At 39.1% G+C, this 25,016-nt stretch overlaps 1 protein-coding gene across 1 annotated transcript in view; it reads left to right on the top strand.

The window, feature by feature from the left end:
- Positions 1–25,016, top strand: part of trpc4apa (transient receptor potential cation channel, subfamily C, member 4 associated protein a) — a 40,093-nt gene that overhangs the window by 5,573 nt on the left and 9,504 nt on the right. The window contains exons 3-12 of the mRNA XM_057847286.1: positions 11,377–11,493; positions 11,597–11,654; positions 11,742–11,797; positions 11,877–12,005; positions 12,229–12,430; positions 16,468–16,653; positions 16,730–16,872; positions 16,948–17,079; positions 17,257–17,315; positions 24,764–24,949. Of these exons, the coding sequence (XP_057703269.1) occupies positions 11,377–11,493; positions 11,597–11,654; positions 11,742–11,797; positions 11,877–12,005; positions 12,229–12,430; positions 16,468–16,653; positions 16,730–16,872; positions 16,948–17,079; positions 17,257–17,315; positions 24,764–24,949 (1,268 nt within the window). The remainder of the gene's footprint in view (positions 1–11,376; positions 11,494–11,596; positions 11,655–11,741; positions 11,798–11,876; positions 12,006–12,228; positions 12,431–16,467; positions 16,654–16,729; positions 16,873–16,947; positions 17,080–17,256; positions 17,316–24,763; positions 24,950–25,016) is intronic.

Raw genomic sequence — 25,016 nt, 5'->3', positions numbered from 1 at the left:
AGAACTGGGAGGGGCCCGTTTGGAGTGGAAGGGGGTTTATTTGCTGCCAGTCTCCCAGTTCAAATGAATTGGACGTCTACTAGTGATAAACCTAGAGCAGAAAGATGAAGAGCTTGTTCTTCTGTTTATTATTCATTTTGCAAAATATCCTAGAATGATTTCCTGACAATTGTATTGATTATCGTTGTATCGCCATATCGTGAGATCATTGTTATCGTGAGCTTTGTATTTTAAATCGTATCGTGAGTTACCAAGAGGTACCCACCCCTAGAGTACAAGGCACCAAACGTTTGGGAAATTGGATGATGGGTGCGGAGAAACCATTTTTGTGTTCTCTCCTGTGGAAAATTGGTAGAAAAACAGCAACATATTCAAATAGTAAAACTTTCAAGGGGTTTGCCGAGTCGATATGACAAATAAAAATGACTTCACCCAAAAACTCATAGTAAATAATTATACTAAAGAACATTTCATCATTTTCCGTTAGGTCTGACAGATTTTTTATTTATTTATTTTTTTTAACTATTTTAGTTTTAGGTGCTGGGGCTGCAGCTATTGATTATTTTAGTAGACGATTAATTTACGAACTAGTTAGTTTGAATAATCAAGTAATCGAATTAGGAATATTCAATGCGTTGCAGGATAAATTTTAGGAAATGTTAGTGTTGTTGCACTTTCAAAATAGCATTAAATGTGAATACAAAATAAATATTCCTATATGCTGAATTGCACTTTTATTTAAAAATAAAATCCCTAAGCTTAGCCTATAACTCTATAACAATAAATCAATAAATGAGAATTGAAGTACAACAAGAGAACAATTGGCAAACTGGCATGTCAAAAGTCCGCTAGCTTAAATGCTATAAAATGCTAACTTTTTTTTTAACAATGCTCTTTACAAATCCTTCAAACACATATTCCAACAAAAACTGCTAAATATACTTATACACTCAATTACAAACACATTAGCACATTAGCTTGAATTTAAAAAAAAAAACATTATGTTGGTCTTAACAGGGAGCAGCTGAATTCAGCCATGTTAAATGAGTTCTCATGTTCACTGTTGCCACAATAAAACTAAATGCAGACACTTTCAAAACCATTGCAGTGCCACTCTAATAGGGCTGCAGCTATCGAATATTTTAGTAATCGAGTAATCGACTGAAAATCCTATCGATTAATCGAGTAATCAGATAAAATATGTATTTTTAGGTAAAGAGCAATTACAAATATACATCAGATAACAAGACATTTCATCTCATATTGAACCATTTTCAGTCAATCAATGTCTTTATTTTCAATGTGCATTGTTGAAAACCGCCAACAATTGCCTCTCAGATGTGACTAGAATTTAAAAAAAAAGACCAGTTCACTGCTTTCACTCAAAAAACTTTTAGATCCTATAAAAAAATTATATATTTCTTCCCAAAAAGGCCATTACGCTTGATAAGACACATCACTTAAAAACTGTTTTTCCTACGTGTTTCAATTGAGTGTCAATTTGTGTCAAGCCATTTTTCAATTTTAGTTACAGTTTAGACTAACTTAAAACTTAAGTCCTGATAGGATTTTGAGTTTTTGCAGTGTTCAAGATAAATGTATTGTAACATATCAGGTTATAATATGGCAGTGATATTTGCATGCGTTCCTGAATGAACCGCGTGACGTGCGGGGGTGAGGGAGGTGCGGGAGAGCGAGAGACGTGCCTTCCTGTTATTGTTGTCGTTGCACAAGTTCGCAAAAAAGAAATAATTGCAGCCTAACGAAGCGGGGGGGACTCTTTGTCAACGTTACAGTATGATACCTGCTGTATTAGAGCACATTAGGGACCAGTGCTACTTGGTGTTTTATCCAGCAATGACTACTGAGCTAAAATTGACAGTTAGCTTTATCATATTTTCATTTTACACCCTCATCACTCTACAGTGCTATGTTTTCACAGATTAAATAAAGCCCATGTTAGCTACGCATCGACAGTGGTCTTAATAGAAACCTAGCCCTCCGCAGGGCTAACATCGAGCGAGTGACAGTAACGTTAATCTTAGTTATTAGCGCTGAGATTTTTACTGCTTTAAGATTGCGGCTGTTTACTAACACCGTTGACTCTCATTTCGCATCTAGTTCAACATACATGTGATATCTTTGAGACGCATCAGATGCTACCTGCTACCACCGTAATATCATGCGAGCTAGTTTTTGCAACGTCGGCGTAGTTTGGAGCGGCTGTTGGCTGCAGAAAGGTTTTTTATATTTTTTTTATTGCTTCTTCCTCTACGCACGTGACATCAGCGCGTTGTCCCGCATTAAAAGTAGTCCGCGCAAAACATGATGCTTAGAGCTGGCAAAATTAAACGATTCCTCGAGGTGAATAAAATTACTCGGATCAGTTTTTAAACTCGAGTTACTCGAGTTCCTCGAGTATTCGTTTCAGCTCTACACTCTAATTAAACGGATACTCAAAGCAGCAAAATTTGATTCAAAGCTTTTTTTCTAATGTAATTACGCCAGTTAATCGATTAAACGTTGCAGCACTAGCTTGAGCCCTCTTTTCTGAAATAAAATATATGCAAATACTGCACTTTAGCATATGTGCTTGTTATTTTTTTTAATCAAATATTGAAACAATCAAATATGGAAGGAACAGGTGTGAGCCAGTAGTGCCAACAGTGTAAGTCAATTGTTGAGAGTGTGCTACTCCAGTAGAGTAGTAAACGTGATGAGTTGTAGGGCTAAAAGAATGCTACTTCTATTTTACTTTTTATTAAGATTGATGTTAGTCTCGGCATAATCTTTTTTTTTTTTTTTTCTTGCTTTGCGCCAAACTAAACCAGAATCTTTTGCATGAACTATCTCACACATATCCTTGCACCAATCATTGATATGCTTTGACAGGGCTTTTGAACCAATCACCTTTGAGCTGGTTAAAAAAAAATAAAAATCTGTACATGTTGCCTGATCACTCCTCATCCTTGTTTTTCAGATACTCACAGCCAGGGGTAATGCGGTCAAACCCCATATTGTAATTTTACATTTATGTAGAATGACCAATTTACAATAGTTTGAAAGTTGAAAACTTTTCACATATAAAAATGAATACTTTGAGTGTTTCACATAATTACATATTTAAACACAAAGGCAAACAGTAGTTGCCTTTATTATACCAATTCTAAAACCTTTGTTAAAAGACTTCCTTACCAAGCCTTTTTAGTGTCTTTACATTGTTGGAGTAAATAGCGTTTTAATGTTTTGATAGTATGACGTCATTTGTTTGTTTTGTTTGTAAATGTGATTATTGATGGTCAAATGCCCTGGAGAATATCATGAATGAAATCAAAATCACGTTTTAATCCACAATTGACAAACTGACTTGCAGTCAAGGTTTTAAAAGGAACCACAGGTATAAAGACTTTTAGGCCCTAATAAGCGACAATTGTTCTCTTGTACTAAAATGTTATTAGAAACATAAAATATTTCCATTGATTTGAAAATCCATGAATGACAAGTACATATTTTGACCTACGGAGGACGCCATGTTTTACGCACACAATGCACCCTGGGGGCAGAGGTTGTGCTAGACTTTTTCGTTGTCTGTCATTTTGACTGACAGGGTCATAAAAACCCGGTCATAATCTATTTTTACACGTCACTTAAATTTTTAAAATGATGATAATGACATTGTGGTGACTCTTTGTTTAGCATAATTCACTTTCCGTACTTGTGTGTCCATTTGGCCGAGCGCGTTACCGGCTACGACACAGTCACGTGACAGAGACACTTAAGAGCCGCGCGCGTTCCGGCTTGAATAGAGAGTTCACAGAGAGCAGCAGAGCTACAGCGGCTGGACACAACAATTCGAGCTAACAAGACTCTTTAACATTGCATACCGCTTCAACATATTCAATAGTATTTAGTTTTCATTCATTTTAAATTAATATTCTGTCGGAATAAGCTTAACAGAGAATCCACACCGTGCCATCAAACATCAAGCAGATGAATATGTAACTTTTTCTCCGCAGTAACAAAAACAGCTGACTGTGGCTCCAATAGGTAGGCTACATATGGAACAATGAAATTAACAGTTCACCTGCTGTGGCCTGAACGCAGTGAATTGCGTGCCTGCTTGATAAAGTTAAGTTGATAAGATTAAGTTGATTAAGTTGATACTGAAACCCTTCTTGGAAGTTTTCATTTTTAGACAATTTGTAAAATTATTTTAACTAGTAGGTCTCCATTGTTGTTGACGTCGCAGGGCGGTGACATCGCTAGATTACGCTGCCAAGCTTCCAGGGTATAACTCTAGCGACATAAACATGTGATCTGTTCAGCCCTTGCAATTTGAACCCGAGAGGAACATTAATGAGCATGACAGCTCTGTCGATATTTCACAAAAGGAGCAGCAAAAGCAAAATGAACAAGAAAGACTGGATGAGACGATAGTACAAAAAAAAACAGTTCTGCCAAAATGTGCTACACCGGCAAAACGTCTACAAGAGGCGAACTTGACACCCAAAGTACTACCATGTACTTTCAGCTTGTTTTGTTGAGATGCATACAGACGGAACATAATAAAGATGCCTGAACCCTTTATTGCCAAATGTATCACATTTGATACACCTAAAATTTCATGATTTAGAGTAATTCAGAATTTTGAGATCTTTTTGAAAAAAAAAAGAAAAAGATGGATGCAAGTAAACACATGCATCTGCAGGCTCCATGAGAAAAAAAAACAGGATTTAGCTAGGGTTATAGATATTAGAGTGCTTATTACACATATTCATTTTGACATTTCTTTTTACAAATTTGAAAAAAAGGTTTCATAAGGCCTTTTTTTTTTTTATATTGGGATTCTCTGATAATTGCTTCATGATGCAGGCCTTTAAGGGTTAAGCAAATACTTAAACGTAGTAATGTCAAAAAAGGGTGGTTTAAATATGCTATGTGACTGATGTGGTCAACAGATCAACAGTCGGCTTTAAAACTACCACAACACAGCAATGCTTAAAAGTATGAGAGGAAAACACATGCACAAAGTATTTTGAGGCAATGAATAGTAGAGCTGTCCAGACTAGTGTTGTATCGGTCGCGAACGATTCGTTCTTTTTGAACGAATTGTTTGGGTGACCGAGACCGAACTAATCACCATCTGCACTGATTCGTTCTATGAAGATGGTGCTGGTTCACTGCGTGGGAGGGCGTTGAGCAATCGGCAGCGTCTTCTGACATCGCACACGACCAATCAGACGCCAGCCTCATCGCGGGCAGGGGCGGGACCGGAAACAGAATCAGGGCGTATGTCACTCACTTCCACGTGTGGCCAATAAGCAGCCAGCGTGCAGGCAGGGGGGCAAGACTGAGTTTTGTCACTTCCCGTTCAGTGACTCGGTCCTCCGGCTCCTGACCTAGCTTGCTGCTAACTTGACTTTCCAGTAATGACTATGCGGTGAACGAATCAAAAAATGAAAGGAAAGGACTTTGTCACATATTTGTTAACGTGGAGCCTATCAAATGCAGCTCAAAAAGACAAAAACACCACACAAATCTAGCGAGCATGGTTTAGTGTACTACTTTTCTCAACAGACTCGGGACTACCTATTACGACATACTATCAAATTTACAGTAATTTAAAACACGGGTAGCTACGAGGCAAGCAAAAGCTGAGCTGCGGTCGCGTGACGGCAATGAAGGGGGCAAAGAACCGTCACTATATGGAGGCTTCATGGCAGCGATATTTACCTCATATGTGCACAGAAAAAAAGAATATATAGTATGATCACCATAATACTGATTTGTATGTACATTTTTCTTATCAGACTAATGAGAGTAGAAAGGCGATATCGTAAAGAGCAAACAATTTTCTCGTCGGCATTTGACGATCTGAGATGCGGGGACGACAGGGGAGCTGACCGGATTATTTTATTTATTAATACCAGTGCAAAAATTCAGTACGATCACCATAATACTGATTTGCAATGAAACTGTATATACATGTCAATTTTTCCGAGTGTTTTATTTTTTTTTTTTTCGTGTCAGAGCGTGTCGGTTGGTTTGACAAATTATGTCAATCCGTCCTGATCATGCGCTACTCAAGCGCCCCAAAACAACGCACGCGAACACGGGAGATGTCGCAATATGTCTACATTTTTCTTGACAGACTAATGAGGGTAGAAAGGCGACATCGTAAAGAGCGAGCAATCATTTCTCGTCAGCATTTGACGAGCTGAGATGCAGGGACGACAGGGGAGTTGACCGGATTATTTTATTTATTAATACCAGTGCAAAAATTCAATACGATCATCTTAATACTGATTGGCAATTAAACTGGCAAATATCAAAATGTAGTATTGTCTTTATTTCAGAGCAGCACATTCGACAACTAGCTATTTACACTTATAGTTTTAACAATAGTGACTAAAAATAATAGTGATGAGCATAAAAACAAAAATACAACAGAGCGAGATGTAAATATGATGTGTTGGTCGTTCCATATTTAGAAATTAAACTTTCAGTTTATTTATATTTTCGTGACAGCAAGCATGCGCCCCCCCACCCGACCCCAACCACCCGCTCCCCCCACAAAAGGAAAATGTTTAACCGTGTCCTCAATCGAAATGCAAGCACGAGCCATGACTTTGAGCCCATAGAACTAGGACAGACGACGCGGAAGTTCTCCCTCGCTTTTGCAGCAGCGGGAGGGAGACGAGGCTGTCTGTGAAAGCAGAATGATATCGCCTGTCACTCATTTCTGAAACTACGACGAGTGGTCAATGTGGAAGAGAGGGAGGGACCAAGCAATGTCACTTCCCGTTCAGTTATACTGCGAAGCGGTCTTTGGTGATTCGTTCGGCAACGTCACTTCCCGTTCACTAACCGAACGATTCATTTGGGCGGGGAGGGAGATGAGGGGGGCGAACGATTCGTTGAACGATTCGTTTGAACGAATCTTTTTACTGAACGATCCGGAATGGATTCGTTTACTCAAGTGAACGACAGATCCCGTCACTAGTCCAGACTAGTCGACGTTGTCGACGTCATCGATGACGTAAATGCGTGGACGGGCGAAACATACCGTCGACGGGTAATGACGGGTTAAAAAAAAAAATTTTAAAAAATGCGGATGAAGTTTAGAATGGCGGGCACTCGCGATGCAAGCGGTTGTTACTGGCACACCCAAGGGGGCCGCTGTTATTTCAATGTGACCGGCATTGTCAGATTGAGCAAAGAGGATGAAAGTGGCCGAGCGAGAGAGAGGGAGCTAGATCGGTGAGTTGGGAAAGTGCGCGGGTAGCGCGGAGTTCAGTTGCTGCATCCGTCACGTTTTTGTTTTGGTCAATAAAAATATCCATAAAGAGCCATCCGACGCCTCTCGGTGTTTTTATGCACGCCGCCGCCTTCCTGAGAAGGAAATCGGACGAACCGACGACAACGAGCCAAGTGAATCGCCGGTTCACTCCTCACTATGGCGAGGAGTTGAAAACACTGCCAATTACCAAAAAGGGCAGAATTGGTGACACGTGAAAGTGGCATAAAGCCAAAAAAGCGACCCAGAATAGCCAGAGCCTGGAATTATTTCAAGGAAAATATGGAGGGTGCCACTGTGTGTACCTTTTGCTAAACTGAGCTCGCATACCACGGTAGCACGTAGAGGTGTGCAAAATTTCTGATTCTTAGATTATTCGCGATTCTGCCGTGGAAGATTCGAGAACGATTCACAAACATCCAAATTCCGATTATTGAAATATGCCAAGTAAAGCGGAAGTACAGCACACTCAGCGCGCCGCGCGGTCTTCAGGGCGCAACGAGGAAGAACGCAGCGAGAATAGCTAAACATCATGCTTCTCATTACCCGGCCCCTCGGGTAATGCCAATGCTCAACTCACGGCTCTAGCTCAACTCATGCCACGAGATAAAAAAACACAACAACATACCTGACTGCTGCTGAAAAGCTGCTACGAAGTATGTCATCCACATAATGTAATGGTAGATATCATTTATATAGGACTAGATGCACCATTGATTCGGTAGCGTGAGCAGCACATCTACAAAACGCTAGATGCAGCCGTTAGTAAACGGCCGCCATCTTAAAGCAGTACACTTCCCTGCAAGGCTGTTGTAGCGAACCTTCCAAGCAAACCTAATTAACTTTTGATCTAAAATACTCCTAAATCGGTAAAATATTGACTTGAATCTATCTTTAAAATAGTTTTAAAACTTTCACATGTCGAAAGTAGACAAAAGGGAAATTATGGAATAACGGGAGCAATTTTAACAACTTTAACGGTTGATTCACAACATTAAATTAATTGAATGTAGTTTAAAGCTGCTGTTACAGAATGGGGACTGGAGTTTTTTATTTAATGTTATTTTTGTATATTTGTTTACTGCTATATGTTAACTTGATACTGAAATAGTAGTTTGGTTTAGCCTGAGAGGATTTTTGAACAATTTTGGAACTAATGTACAAAACATTTAATTAAAAAAAAAAAAAAAAAAAAAAAAAAAAAAAAGGAGGGGGGGTGCATCAATAATCGTTTTATAATTGAATCGAAGCCTCTGAATCGTAATCGAATCGTTAGGTGCCCAAAGATTCCCAGCTCTAGTAGCACGTTGGCTATGAACGAACACTTGAAGCGCCGTCACCCAAGTATAATTTTCGAAGACAACAGGAAACAACAAGCTAGCGGATTGTAAGTCCATACAACTTTCTAACGATGTTTTTTTTTTTAAATGGAAGTTACCTTTATGTGCGTCGTATCAACGTGCATTTTTATTTGATACAATAATTAATATATATATTAGGGCTGTCCCAAACGACTAATTTTCTCCCGATTAGTCAGCCGACTATTTTTACGATTAGTCGACTAATCTAATAATTAAAAAAAAAAATTTTTTTTTTTTTTTTTACTAATTTAGCAATGAAATTTTTGATGACGCTTATCAATTCACAAAAACATATTGGAACACTTGAATTATTTATTAAAGTAAAAATAAACATGTAAATAACAATAATAAATCACAAATAAACAATGAGTTCAAATGCTGGTAGAATTAACTAGTGCAAAACAATGGAATGTAAACAGATTCAGAACACTGACTTCGCCTTTCCAACATGATTCAAAACAATTCTTGAAAAAACACCTAGCCTTAATATTATAGGATAGTACTATACATAATAGTTTTATAATAATTATAATAATTATTCATTGCCAATCAGATTTTTCATAAAGGGTGTCATTTTAAAGGTATTATTAGTTTAGAATCTAAATTCTGAAGTATGCGGGCTTAACTCCTGAAATCGTTATTTATATGACGAACATGACATGCTTTTATTTTGAAATGTTCACCGGAAGTACGTTCGCTAAACCGCTAACCGGAAGTACGTTCGCTAAACCGCTAACTTCAGCTTTACACTTCGCAAAAAAAGCACTTTTTGTCATTGCATGTGTCAATAATATTTTTTTTGTCATTTTTTTCGTTTGCAAATGGTGTCAACCAGCGATTTTTCATGTTTGAAGTGTCACCTTTTAACCGCAAGTTTGCTTTCACGAGTCGACTGCCAATGTTTCATAGCAGGCCGGTAGGTTGCCTTTTTTCCCCCCCATTCACCTCAGTGTAGCAATGCTAACGTTACAGTGTTTAATATAGATGTGTTTTCTTATTTTATATGTCTGAACTTTAATTCTACAGCGTGTTGATAAGAGAAAGCAGTCTCACATGCCATCAGCACGCACGCATCAATGTATGCACGCACCCACGTGCGCAGCAATAAAAGGCAGCCTTGAAAATTGCCGCCCTCATTTTTATTTGCCGTGCGATAAATGGACTCATTGCATATCGCGACAGGCTTAGCAACTTCAATAAAACATGTCGTTAGTTAGATGGACTTACAAACTGGGCGACGGCGCTTGAGGTGTTTATTCAGGGCCGACGAGCAGCCAAGCTATGCATTGAAGAGACAGGACAGAAAGAGTGAACCTTCCTTTGTTTCTTTGAAATAAGTCAATGTTTTGGACACTCTGGTGCGCTTTTTTTGGCCTTGTGCCGCTTTCCCCGCTTGCATACAGAGCGCGTCGACATTCTGAACTTTCCACGCATATTTTTTTTTTAACCCTTTATTAACCGTCGACGGGATGTTGTGCTCGTCGACGGATTTACGTCATCGATGACGTCGACAATGTCGACTAGTCGGGACAGCTCTAATATATATTATATAATTTTAAAAAAATTTTTATTATTATTAAATTTATTAGGATCATGGAAGCTCCCACTTGGGTAAAATATATACATATATCCTGTATATACATAATATAATAAAAATATGTATGGAAACAGCACTGGCCTGCTTACTGTAATCCATGACTGCACTAATGTTAGTTTATATTATAAAGTATCATTGTGTATATACACATAGTAGTATGCTATAAAATTAATACTATATATTTAATTTTTGTTACTGTGAGTATGTGTGCCTCTCATTCAAAATAATTGTGGTAATATTTCAGTGTGCCTTTTACTTTATCTATTTTCAGGTTAAAACAAACAAAAGTTGAACAGTTTTTCCCCTCCCCCAAAAATGCGGAATGCACACCAGAAAAAGCATCTGAACTCACACACAAAGTATTCTGAAAATGGTTGTCCGGGACATTGCAATTCATTTTAACATTTAGAACAATATAGACCATGACATACCACAAAAAGAGTAAGAATTGTTTTGACTCCTGTTAAAGAGGTGAAGTCTCAGTGTTTCCGTTTTTTTTTTTTTTTTTTTTTTGCACTAGTTAACGCCAGCAGCATTTGACATCATTGTTTGTGATTTATTATTGATATTTATGTTATTTATTTATACGATAATAAAGAATTTAGGTGTTCCAAAATGTTTTTTGTTCATTAATAAGCTTCAACAAAAAATTCATGAATAAAGTAGTAAAAAAAAAAAAAAAAATTAGATTAGTCGACTAATCGTAAAAATAGTTGGCTGACTAATCGGGAGGAAATTAGTCGTTTGGGACAGCCCTAATGAATAGTAATAAAACTCAATAAAAACACAAATGGTAAGTACTCGCCGCTTTTAACCAATGAGCGAATGTGTTGGACGTCTCCCCACGTAGAAGCAATTGCAGTAACCCGTCGAGTTGCAGTGGCAATCTGTGTCATCACCCCGAGTGTCCATTGCGCGCTTAAAACATGGCACCCTCTAAATATTATAGATTTTTAAAATCAATGGCAATATTTTATGGGTTTCTAATAACATATTTTAGTAAAAGAGAACAATTGTGGCTTATTAGAGACTACAAGTCTTTAAGTCCGTGGTTCCCTTTAAGAACAAGAAATCCTCATCGCCGGGATGCCTTTTAAGGAGTCACGGTGTTGTTTCACCAGGTGTTATCATCACAACTGTCCATGGAGGCCATGTCTTTTGTCACAGAGGACAGAAAGACTGCTCAGGAATCCACCTTCCCCAACACGCACACCTTTGACCTCTTCGGTGGAGTACATGTAAGGTTCACACATCCGAGAGTTTTGCTGTTCAACTTACACAATATAATAATATAGCAGCATGGACGCTGAAAACTGAACGCTCACTTTCTTGTCTTTTTAGCTGCTAGTAGAGATCTTGATGAGACCCACGCTAACTATGCAGAAGAAAAAGCCCAAAAGTAAGAATTTACATATAATTGAATTGTTAGGGGTGATGTTTGAAATGTAACTTAAAATTGAAAAAGTCAATTATTCTGTCTTAACAGTGAATGATGATTTGGTGAAAGACTGCCTTAGTGTTCTCTACAATTGTTGCATCTGTGTAAGCGATCCCATTTCCCAGTTATATAAATTATTTTTGCCACAGTAGTAATATCAATTAACTCCAAATTTCTTCTCAGACGGAAGGTGTGACAAAAAGTCTGGCTGCTCGGGATGACTTTGTTCTTTTCCTTTTTACTCTGATGACGAATAAGAAGACCTTCCTTCAGACTGCAACTCTCATTGAAGACATACTTGGAGTTAAGAAGGTATCGCTTTTACTACCGAAAAAAATATTGTTACGCAATCACGGAAGACTTCTAGGTCCTGATTTATACTCCCAAATAGCAGGCACTAAACTGCCCATTTGCTCTAACAGACGGCATGCGCTTTTTAGTCAGCGTGTTGCGCATGATATGTTTTGATGGTCATAGTCACATGCATGCTACGATGCCGTTTTTTTCCTATACACTATGTTTTTCTTTTGTTTAGGAGATGATCCATTTAGAGAGCATCCCAAATTTGTCAGGACTTGTACAGAGTTTTGACCAGCAACAGCTGGCCAACTTCTGCCGCATCCTGTCAGTCACCATTTCGGAGCCTGACTTGGGCAACGACGACAAGCACACCCTGTTGGCAAAAAATGCCCAGCAGAAACGCAACTCGAGTCCCTCGCGGGCAGAGGTCAATCAGGGTAGGTTGTCCTTAACCTTTAATAGTGCACGATGCTATTTTTGGTGAAAAGATAAATAAGTTGACCTCATCAAGACCTGGCACCCACATATTGGACGTCATGTAAGCCACAACATTAACATTTTGTATACAATAATTTTTACATAATTTGATATATTACTGTATTTTTAAGATATTTTCGTCTATTTTTTTTAATCAATGACTGGATCATAGATTATTAAAGTGATTATAAAAGCAAAATAACATTTAAAGCAACACTAGGTGACTTTTCAGTCTTAAAAAATATTTTCATAACATTTGTGATATGTTGATTGACAACTAGTTGTATGACAACTTTTATATCTTGAGGAGATCTGTATTGCTTTCACCAACACCAATCAACTTTGAGGAGGATGGCAGGAACTAGTGATGCACGATAATACATTTTTCAACCGATATCGATAACCGATAATTTCCTGCCCGTTCCACCCGATAACCGATAATGTCACGCCGATAATTCTATTCAAATATGTATGTAAAATTTTAAAGTATACAAAGATCAAACTGTGCAAAAATGTAATTTAGTGCTATTGTTTTCCACATCAAATGTGAACAAGTAGTAAATTCCATCATCTAACAAATTGCAAAGACATTGTGTAATGGTAAGCTTTTGGTAACAATTACTTATACCCCTTTCCCACTGAAACTAGTGGGTCAACGCGCGTTTTTCCAAGCCGATGCAACCCGCTAGCAATTGGCATTTGGCACCTTTCCCATTGACAAAAAAAAAAAAAAGCCGTGTCTTTTTTTTTTTTTTTTTTTTTTCCACCCGTCTCACCCCCAACCCCTCCTCAGCCGTGTGTAAGGTTCGTGACGTCACCACGCTAAGATGCGCTTCGACAAGTGCGACCGAATTCATTCCATTCAAGGAAGTAAACAATGCAAAGCAACATAGAGGCTTCCTTTCCGTTTGTGTTCTGTTTTCATGCTTTTTACTGCCCTCAAAATGGTCGAAATGCAGCAAAGGATCAACACTCTGCTTGTGCTGAGGCAACGTAGGCGACGTGAATTTTGGCTTGAAATTGAAAGGAGTCGTGTACGTCACAGAAGGAGGAGAAGAGCCTTTGTTTCATCTGTTATGGCTATTGCTAACGCTGCTACACCGACTGTTCGCTGTATGTGGAACCCGATAGTGGATCCGGGCTAGAGCACATGGTTTTTGTTTTTGTTATGACGCATCACGTACTAGCCTACGTCACCACGTAGATTAGGGTGTTGACTGTTGACCCGGGGTTTTGCTTTCACACTGCATGGCGATCAGAGCCGAGGTGATTTTAACGCGGGTCGCTTGGCGGGTTGATTGACACGGGTCGAAGCGGGTCGCTGCACCTTTCCCACTTCCACCAAAAGCCGATTGTTAGCGGGTTGACACGGGTTTTTTGGCCAGTGGGAAAGTGGTATTAGAGAGTAAACAACCAAGTTGCACAAAAATGCCTTTAAAAGTAAGCCATTCCTAACATATATCACGTTACTACACTGCAAAAATACCTCCTTAAAACTAGCAGAATTGGACAAAATTGTTGATTGCGCATATTTGGAGGCTAAATCAAGTATATAATTATCGGATTGCATTATCGGTTGAATTTCGTTTTATCTGCATTATCTGTGTGACGTCATAATTGCCATTATCGGCCGATAATTAATGGTGACCGATATTATCGTGCATCTCTAGCAGGAACCCTGCCACACAAAAATAAGTCACTTTCCCCATTTATTATAGAGACTGAAGTCGATGGGTACGCTTTCGCGCGAATTCTGCATAGATGGCAGATCAACGAGAGACAAAAAGTTTTGTCTGAGAAGGAAAAAAAGACAGGCTACCAGGATATATAATTTAAACATTGGCCCGGAATTTACTCGCTGCCGTGACTTCTCCCCCAAACCGAACTCGTCAGCGCTAATGATTTCTCCTGGGTATTTTGCCAACTATTTTTATACCCTATGTTTAAGGTGCGTTTAAGGCCCCCCGCTTCTGCAAGGTATGGCTGTATTTGCGCAAACTATGAATTCGTAGAAAGGAGCAGCCTCATGTGTTACGTCATCGTCTGGCCGATTTACCTCTGAACCGGAAACCCATTACTGGCCGGCGGGAAATTACTAGACGGACCAGGGGTCGGGAACTCAGTTTTGTGATCAGTTTTTTTTTCGTGAACGCAATTGGACGCATCACGCCGGAGCAATTGTGAAGGGAGGGCACGCTCGGCTTTTACGAGCAGTCGCTGAGTTGTGATTCAAACGAATCTTTAGAAAACCACAACGAAAGCCTCACATCGTTACTTGGGATGTTACAATCGATGCTCAGTTGTGCACTCACCACTTGGAAAATAACAAACAGAAACATATGGTGTGGCACTGCGTGTATTTCCTGGAAGTGGAAACTGCAACCAGTGTTTGTGCCTAACAGTGGCGCTCCTGGAAGTGGCGACAGTTTTGACAGGCGGAAATGTCATCAAAATGAAACTGATCTAGAACCTCTGTAAACTGGGGTACCACACAGTTCACTTTTCAGTGCTTAATTGTCCTCTACGCATTTTAATATACAGTACTCCAATTCGGTCGGCATTGAGTTGGGAGGGGCCAGTTCCATTCCTGGCTGATTGGTGACTAAAAGCGGGAGACGCCATCTGTAATAAAACGCTCATTTCCGTGTGATCCGCGATGGGAGGACCACAAATGGGCACTGAATTGAATTATAGTATTGCAAGGTACGTTTGAAGGTTCAATTTGTGAATGTATTATCAGCTCATCACAGCTCGTTCAAGAAAGGCCGGTACCACATTTACTGCAAAATTACGGGTTGGTGGAGAGGCAGATGGAGCCAGAAATGACTCGTGAGACACAAGTTCCAGACACCTGTTCTACACTCCAGATGATAAACTGTAAACAATGACTGTGGTAAAGAAAAGAGGAGCAGGAAAGCCATGTCTTGATCGTCCGCCTCCATTGTATACAATACCGTCATCCCGCACAAAAATACGGCATGTCAAAACTCCATGACGTAACTTCCTTGGTATCCGATTGTTGTACGGAGACACGAGTCTCTATTAAGCAATGGCTAATATTAGCCGGCTGACTTATCTGTGTAAGTTCTTGCACGGACAAGAGGCACAATGTCGTATAGTCTAACTTATCGCACATTTAAGGCCATTATCTGTCATTGTGTAGACGAAGCCTAATTCACAGGTTGCTAGCAGTCAATATGCTATTGTTTAGCCACAACTGGATTCATTACATTATTACTATTCATCCTTCACACAGCCGCTGGGCACAGAAATGCTGTTTAATCCATCTGCAGGCAACCGGGGGGTTGATTTTTAATTCATGATTTTACAACACTGCGGGTGTGTGCTGTTCCTCAGGGGAAACGCAGCGCTCGTCCTGATGGCAAACGCAGTCTTCCTTATGGCAAAACACTACTGCTTTTGTCCACCGGCGTCGCTAAAATCGACCAAAACTGAAAAATAATATAGTGTTGCTTTAAATGATTAAAAGCAGAATCGTTTATTTATTTTATTAACTTTGAGTCTTCTCAAGTCATTTCCTGCCATTGACAACCATACTATAGATGTCCAATTAAACGGGGGGGCTGGCCATGAATTCTCGGATTTCATGGTTTTATTTTGAATAAACATTTTATTATTATTAAGATAAAGAAATCACTTTAGTATTTTTTAAAATAATTGTTTTATAAATAAGAATATTGACTGTTTTCACTTTTTTTTTTTTTTTACTTTACGCTTTCCTTTCCTGCTTTTAAATTTTTTTTTTTTTTTTAATGAAATGTGAAAATATTTACTGTTAACATTATACTAGTAGATGCCATAGACGGCGATGGACATCCAATCCAATTTGACTGGGGTGACCTCTCGCAGCCAAAATGGATTGGACGTGTAACGCTATCAATGACAAATGAGTTAAATGGGTGCCCTATAAAAGGTTAAAGAGCACTTTTATTTTGTTATTTTGACAAAGGTTAATCCATATTCCCCTCTGTAACAGTCACCTTGCTGAACATCCCCGGATTTATCGAGCGTCTTTGTAAGTTGGCCACTAGGAAAGTGTCAGAGGCCACCGGGGCCAACTTCCTGCAGGAGCTGGAGGAGTGGTACACTTGGCTGGACAATGCTCTGGTGCTGGACGCCCTCATGCAGATGGCGACGGAGGAGGCAGAACAAAGCAGCACAGGCAGGAGGACTACTTTTTGCTGTCGTCAGCGTTAGCCTTCGACGCCCAGCAAACATTTGTGCTCTCTCCTCTTCAGAATCATCCGATGAAAGCTCACTGGCTACCAGCCCACTGAGACATCGTCTGCCCCCTTCTATGAAAATTGTCCATGAGATTATGTACAAAGTTGAAGTGCTCTACGTGCTGTGTGTGCTTCTCATGGGCCGACAGAGGAATCAGGTGGGCGTTTCTTTGTGTATGATTGCAGAATTTGTAAAGAAGAGAGATGAGGTTTTTTTCCCCCTCTCTTTACAGGTTCACAGAATGCTAGCTGAATTCCGTCTTATCCCAGGTCTTAATAACCTGTTTGACAAGCTCATCTGGAGGAAATACACAGTATCAAACCATGTGGTGCACGGGCAGAATGAGAACTGTGACTGTAGCCCGGTATGGACTTTGAAAACAACAAATTATTCTAAACATGAACAATACAATAGAGATTGACCGAAATGTTACTTAAAAAACTAAATCATAATTGTTTTGGCTTTCGACCTCTGTTATTCATTTTATTTCAAGAATTCGCACTTCCATGCAGCCGTAATTATTTCGTTTCTCGTTCTGCAGGAAATCTCTTTCAAAATCCAGTTTTTGCGTCTTCTCCAGAGTTTCAGTGACCATCACGAGTAAGTCATCCTTTACCTTGGATCTGGCAGGATATTTAAGTCATTGGCTGCCATTTACAATGATAGATGTCCAATTCATTTAAACTGGAAGGACTGACTGTGGGTGATCGTGTCTTAGCGATTATTCGCTACCAGCCTCTCCCAGTCAAATTAGATTGGACGTCTAGTGCTGTCAATGAAAAACAGTTTCTAACAGGGTTCGTACGGGTCCTTTAATTTCTTTTAAAAAATGCTTGGATTTTATGGTTGTGTTTTCAAGCTTTGTACATCCTTTGGAGTGTTAGACACTCAATATTTGTCAGCACCCTGTCCATGGGTTAATTTCTTAAATGAAGGAAAATGAACTAAATTTTCTTCATAATTGCTACGCGTTCGTTCTGAGGTTGCTCTCCCTTAGGCTAGGTTCAGACTGCAGGTCTTAAAGCACAATTCCGATTTTTTTTTCATGTCTGTTCTTTGGCGTGCCCGTTCAGACTGCCTTTGTCCATTGAGCCCGTTCAAGTATTACAGATGCGCACTAATTTGCAGTCAGACGCACGCTAAGCAAAGTGACCCGCATGCGCAGAACCATCAAAAGAAATGACTACACATGCTGTTTGCACGTCATTCCAGGGTGATCATATTTTGTTTTCCAAAAAGAGGACACAAATAACAGACATTAAAATCCCCGATTAGTCTTATGTTCAAAGTCTAAATATAGATTGATAAAACAGTGCGTGCATGACGAACACACATAAGGTTTATGTGTGTGTCATGCACGCACACACATAAGGTTTATGTTTACATATTAGGTACATGGTTACATATTAGGTTTACATAAACCTTATGTGTGTGCGTGCATGATGCACACACATAAACCTTATGTGTGTGTGTCAGTTTGCCCCTACACGCCCATGATAGCAATATTGAAATATTGCTCATTCGGCGCACAGAAAGAAAACTGAGCAATATCAGGCTTATGATTTTCTTCATTTTATTTTTTAATGACTGTGGTCAAGCCCGCCTTCTGCGTAAAAGCAGAGTTCAAGCTAGGCGCTAACGCTAATGCACAACTACATCGCTGCCGTCCAGCCTGCAGCTCTAGCTCTTTGCTGACGTAATTGCTGCAGGAATTCCGATCTGGGAGACTTGACAGTTCAGACCACCGCCACGTTCTCTGATCGCATTTGAAATGGTCCACTTCTATGCGACTATCAAGTTAATGCTTTACTCCAGGGGTACCCAACCTTTTTTGCACCACGGACCGGTGTTATTTGGGTGTTTTTTTTCATGGATCGGTGTTCTGACAAATTTTGCAACCCATCAAAAATTGCAACGATGCAGTTCTGCGCATGCGCGTAACGTTAAACATAGCCGCAAAATGCGCAAATGCAGCGATCCCAAAATAAACACTACAAACTTTCTTGAAAGAAAGGAATATTAACTTACGTTTGATCATGGAAGGACTTGTAGAAAAGTTCTCCTCAGATACATCCTGCCATGTTAGCTGCACACAACAACTGCACACTGCTTTCACCATTAACGACTTCGCCTTGTCGTTAAGCATTAATTAAGAAGCCCGCTTCACAAAGATACGATGTTGGAAATTGTAGCAAGGTTTTCAATGCTCTCGTAGCGATGTCAGGATATTCCGGAATGACTTTAATACAGAACCTCTGTAGAGTTGTTGTCTCAAATGTACGTTTAATAAGGTCACCGTCATTTGCGATCTATACATGTTGATCCTCCTGTTGCACAGACATGCTTGAATCACTCTGTTTATTCACAAACTGGTCACGATTCCACTCCTTCCCAGTTCGTGGGTCTTCGAGGTTGTAGGCTCGTCAGGTGCCCTTTTCGCCGTAAAAATAATCTCCAAAGACGTCTGTTTTCCAGTCATCTTTGCTCGTGTGGGGGCTAATTATTTCCGGGAACAAACGTGCTGCTCCTGTGGCTTAGTAATACATTATTGTCGAGGACAAGCGCACATAGATATATTATATACTAGGAGTGGGAACCTCAGGGCACCTCACGATACGATACGATTCGCGATACAAGGCTCACGATAACGATTATCTCACGATATCACGATGCAGCGATTTTCGATATATTGGTCAGAAATTGGATACATGACATTCTACGATACAACTGTTGAAACGGGGGGAAAAAAAGATAATTAAAAATAGAAAAAAATACTGTTTAAGTCATTTATTAAACAGTGACACCTTTTCTGTGCAACATTGCTGTAAAATATAAATCTACTGCAAATTGTGCACCTGCACATATAGAGGAAACAAGCCACAACCACTGATATTGCTTGGAAAGATCATGATGAATGGCACCCTTAATTTCTTTAAAGTTTTAAATCTTAAAAAAAAAAAAAAAAAGTGCCATAGGTGTCAGCAGTTGAGCTTGGAGTGGCGCAATGATAAAATTGGTGGGTCTTTTCTTCGTATATGACCTTATTTGCTTGGTTTGAGCACTTCGACTATCTGCTTCAGCATTTAAGATGCCAGACTTGCTCAGTCACAGTCTTCCTCACCTTAAAAACAACAAAATAAAACAAAAAATATTAGCTACTTCATAGGTTTTGAGTTGAAATCCTGATTTTCTTTTTTTGTGTTGGAAGTATTGAATTAAAAAAAAAATGAATTGAATGTATAGAAATTAAAAATGCAATAATTACCTATTTTTAATATGTAAGCAACATTAATTGTCATGCACATCACTTTATATATCTTGGAACCTATTCAAACCATTTTTATAGCTTATTATATCAAAATGACAGTAATAACAGTTTGTGTAGTAAACTACATGGAAAGTGGTTCTCAAATAATATCAAATAAATCGGTAAATTCATGTGGGCTTGTTCGATATTCATTTTCATCCAGTTTAGGGTCCTGGTTTATTTTATATCATTCAACACCAAATGTCATCAAAATAATACAAGTAAATTAAAAAGTCAATTACATTGCAAAACCTTCTTACCTCAAGTGATGAAAGCTAAGCTCACAAACTCCTGTGTCCACTACGTCACGAGCTGCAAGTGAAACTTATTTTTCTAAGACAATTCTTGCATACAACAAAGTCCTTGTTCACCTTACTTCCTTTCTTGTTGGTGTAAAATCTAAAGTGTGTCCCCATGTGTGATTTGTAGCAATATTTTGCTAATTTTTTCCTCCACCGTTCTCACGGAGCTTTTTTATTTTTTCAACCCACTTGGAGCTACATTTCTTCTTCTCTAGACAACTTGTGCGCACTTTACCCTCACCGCCACTCCCGAGCGCCCCTAGTGGACCGCCAAGGAATTGCTCAACAAACATTGAGCAGTTGACAGCATCCATACTCCATTGTATGGCCAATATATTAAATAAAAGTATCGATACTTGGCGGGAGCATATCGATAACCGATCGGGTTGCAAAATATCGCGATATATCGCTGTATCGAGATATTGTCCCACTCTTATTATATACACAAACAAGATGTACTGCTAGCGGTCCAATCAATGGATTTCTATGACAACATTCTAATCTATCCTGTAGTATTATATCTAGAGTAGACAGGGTTATTGGTGTGTTAAGCAGGGTCACAGGGTTAATTCGGCCAGAATACGGTCGTTATTAAATTATTATTTCTGTGCGGCCCGGTAGCGAATGCACCACGGACCGGTACCGGTCCGCGGCCCGGCAGACTGGGGCCCCTGCTTTACTCGATTCGGAAAAACACGAAATAAAGCATATCCGTGCATTATGACCTGCGGTCTGAACCTAGCCTTAATATCCTGCGTCACATTGTTGCCCCCAAGAGTACATTGTAGCGATGTCCCGATGGCATATTTTTGCACCCGAGTCCGAGTCACCTGATTTTGAGAATCTTCCGATACAGTCCCAATCTGATATTGAAAAAAAAAAAAGTGTTGTTCCAAACATGTTACTGTCCCATATAATGTGAAATATTTTTTAACAAGAATAATGTAGAAAAATGCTTGTCTTTATAAAATAGTTAATTGAGTGAGTCCACTCAGATCCACTCACACTGTAACACTCACGCTGCTGAAAACAGCCTCTCACTTACACAATGAGTTACCACAGCACACTACCGCTAGTTTTTAACTGGCTAAACGATGATTGACACATTTGGGTCTTTGATCGTCGCGCTACCAAGCTTCTTTGGCAAGATCAAAGTTACAAACCTGTTAATCATCCTTAACTTTAAGGCCCAAACTTGATGGCCAGTTGGCTGCACTGCTTAACAGGAAGGATAGTAAGAGGCTGGTGTGCTGTATGAGCATGAAGCAGAAAAACATACAGTGGTACTTCTACATACGAAGTTAATTCGTTCCAGGACCTTATTTGTAAGTTGAAATGGCATTTGTCAGGCAGGGTTTTCCCATAGGAATACATTATAATTCCATTAATTCGTTCCACACGAAATCCTTAATAAATAAAATATAATTATAATTATTGTTAAAATGTAACGAATCAGGTTCTAATGCTGTGGACGTTTTCTTGCGCGCTGTACCTGAACGCACCGCGTGGCTGACGAGACAATGAAATGGAGAGTGCGATAGAGAGTTTACTTTCTCTTTTAATCTTTTGTTACTGGCGTCAACTGTGGCGGACAGTAGGCGTGTTGTGATGCACATGTTAATGGAATAAATGATTAAAAACTTGACGAAGCTGGCGATTTCTTTGGCAATTTTACCACAATAATAATTGTCACCTTAACTTATAAAGACTGACGAACAGAGGTCGCAGGAGGACAGATCGTAGTCATTTTACAGCCGTATTGTCGAGCCAGTTCACGGATCCGCACACCACGCTCATATTTTTCTATCATTTCCATCTTCATTTCAATGGTAAACGTCACCTTTTTCCTTTTCCACCCACTGCACTAACCTTGGAAGCAGTATTTTCTCTAACAAGAAAATCCGCTGTGCATCAGTCTTCCAGCAAAACAAAGAAACTGCGGCGCTGTCATGAATCGTCGTATTTCGAGCATGTCGTCGGATGTAGAAACAAATGGTCAAATTTAATGTTGGATGTCAAAAAGATTGTGTGTCGAAGCGATCATGTGTCGAGGTACCACTGTATATGGCAGAAAACACTCAGGTGACTTGAAGTTCCGCTCTTAAAGCCCCAATTTGGCCAAATTTCAAAATTGTCCTATATGCATGTGTGATACATCATTGGAAAGCTTAAAATCTCAATTTTCAGGGGGAAGAAACATTTTGAAAAGGAGGGCATTTAAAAAAATAATAATAATATTTTTTTTTAATTTTAAAGAGCAAAACACTAATTGGAGGTGAGAGCACGCCTGAGCATAATTAAAGAAGCCATGATTTTAACGAGATATCGCGTAATTACCTCTTTTCGATCCAAAAACTCCATGTAGCATGTATCATTGAGTGTCAAGACAAAGCAGTGAATGTACCACAGCCGGATTTTGGGGGGGATTTTATGGGTGAAACACGGTAGTATAACAAGGGTCGCGATGCAGAAATCGCTGACATCAAGGAGTGATCGAGATTTTCTTTCATATATTTACGCATTTATCTAAAATATGGGGGGAAATGCGACAGTAACGAAAAAAAATACAATTAAGCGATAGTTATGAGGTAGATATCCGTGACTTATTTACAGACGCAAATTTTTTCATTGTGACTTAATTTGTTTAAAAGTTTAAAATGTGTGAGTGAATAATTTTTAAGTTTTTTTTTAAAAACTAAATATTAGACATCAATTAATGATTGCAAGCTAAAAATATAACATATCTTTAATAAATACTAGGGTTGTTCCGATCATGTTTTTTTGCTCCCGATCCGATCCCGATCGTTTTAGTTTGGGAAATATCGGGATCGGCAGATACTCAATCAGATTGCTTTTTTTTTTGCTCCCAATTCAATTCCAATCATTCCCGATAATTTTTCCCGATCATATACATTTTGGCAATGCATTAAGAAAAAAATGAATAAAACTCGGACGAATATATACATTCAACATACAGTACATAAGTACTATATTTGTTTATTATGACAATAAATCCTCAAGATGGCATTTACATTATTAACATTCTTTCTGTGAGAAGGATCCACGGATGGAAAGACTTGTGACTTTGTATATTGTTACTAAATATTGCCATCTAGTGTATTTGTTGAGCTTTCAGTAAATGATACTGTAGCCATGCCCAGATGCATCATGGGTGGATGTAACACACCTTTAGCAACCATGACTGTGCGTAGTGCTACCAATTGATAAAGCTTTTCTGCGTTGGGAAATAACATAGGGTGTTAAGAAAAAGATCAATTGCTACCTTGCTTCCCCACATTGCTTCCCACGGTATTTCTAATTGTAGGGAGAGGGATTGTAAGGCTTTAGCCAATTAAATAAAGGCTCCTAAGGCTGCCAAAATTCACTCTAGTCATTTTACGCTGCCTTTTAGCTCTCTATATAGGTAAATCGGCGCTATCACAGATTGAGCACAACAATGCGTGAGTGGATCGCAGCGCATGCATTAATTGCATTAAATATTTTAACGTGATACATTTTTAAAAAAATAAATTACTGCCGTTATCGGGATAAATTTGATAACCCTACCTTAAGCCTAAACTAAAGACTCTGGATGAGTGTAACATATTATGTCTGTAACGTTAAATACAGTTAGAAAACGATTTAATTAAAAAATATATATACATTAAAAAAAGGCATGTCCGATATTTTTTTGCCGATTCCGATCATTTGAAAATGACGTGATCGGACCCGATTACTTACCTTGTTTTTATGGCTAGGTTGAAACAAAAACGGTTGCGCGACGTCTGTAAACGGGGGTTTCCAGGGTGAAATTATAAATTAAAAATAGTTTGGGGTCTTAATGTGCCATGAATCTGCTATGGCAGCATATAGACATATTGCTCTATCTAACACAACAGTTCTTTTAGCTTAAAATACAGCAGTATATTTTAAAGAGGTGTGCAAGAGCAGAAACTGCTTTTTCAGCCTTGTCTGTGTTTTCCGCCATATATTTTATAATTAAAACCCCAATCCTTTTCACTCGATTCCGATCCTCTAAAAAATGGCGCGGCTGGCCCGATTTCTGATCACGTGATCGGATCAGGACATCACTAGTACAGTTCATTTGAGTCTCAGCGTGAGTAGTTTAATCAAGCGAACAGTATACAAATAGAGTAGAACGCACTCTCCTAAGGGGGGTTCAGAATCTGCACATTTCAAACTAAATTCCTTGAGCATCGAGGGTAGTAGAACATTTTGGAAGACACTTGCAAATTTGTGAGAAGGCAGCATATTTTATTTCTGCCTCGTTTGAAAAAACACACACACACGCATTGAGATAATGTTTGAAGGTGCTGGAAAAACTGGTCTTGAAAGTCCTTAAAAAGTGTTTGAAGTTGGACATGAAAAAGGTGTAAGAACCCTATTCTAAATGTAACTGTTTTTTTTTTTTTTTTCAGGAACAAGTACCTCCTGTTGAATAGCCAGGAGCTGAACGAACTGAGTGCCATATCCATGAAGGCCAATATTCCTGAGGTTGAGGCTCTGGTCAACACAGACAGAAGTCTTGTTTGTGACGGCAAAAAGGGCCTACTTACACGCCTCCTCACCGTCATGAAGAGGGAGCCTCCAGACTCATCTTTCAGGTCAGACATAGGGTAAAGATTGTTCATTTTACATGTCATGCGATGTGAATTTCTTGTGGTAATATTT

The sequence above is a fragment of the Corythoichthys intestinalis genome, chromosome 9 (assembly GCF_030265065.1).
Source record: "Corythoichthys intestinalis isolate RoL2023-P3 chromosome 9, ASM3026506v1, whole genome shotgun sequence".
Taxonomy (NCBI): domain Eukaryota; kingdom Metazoa; phylum Chordata; class Actinopteri; order Syngnathiformes; family Syngnathidae; genus Corythoichthys; species Corythoichthys intestinalis.
The sequence above is the reverse complement of the archived record's forward strand: the minus strand, read 5'-3'. Positions and strand labels throughout refer to the sequence as shown.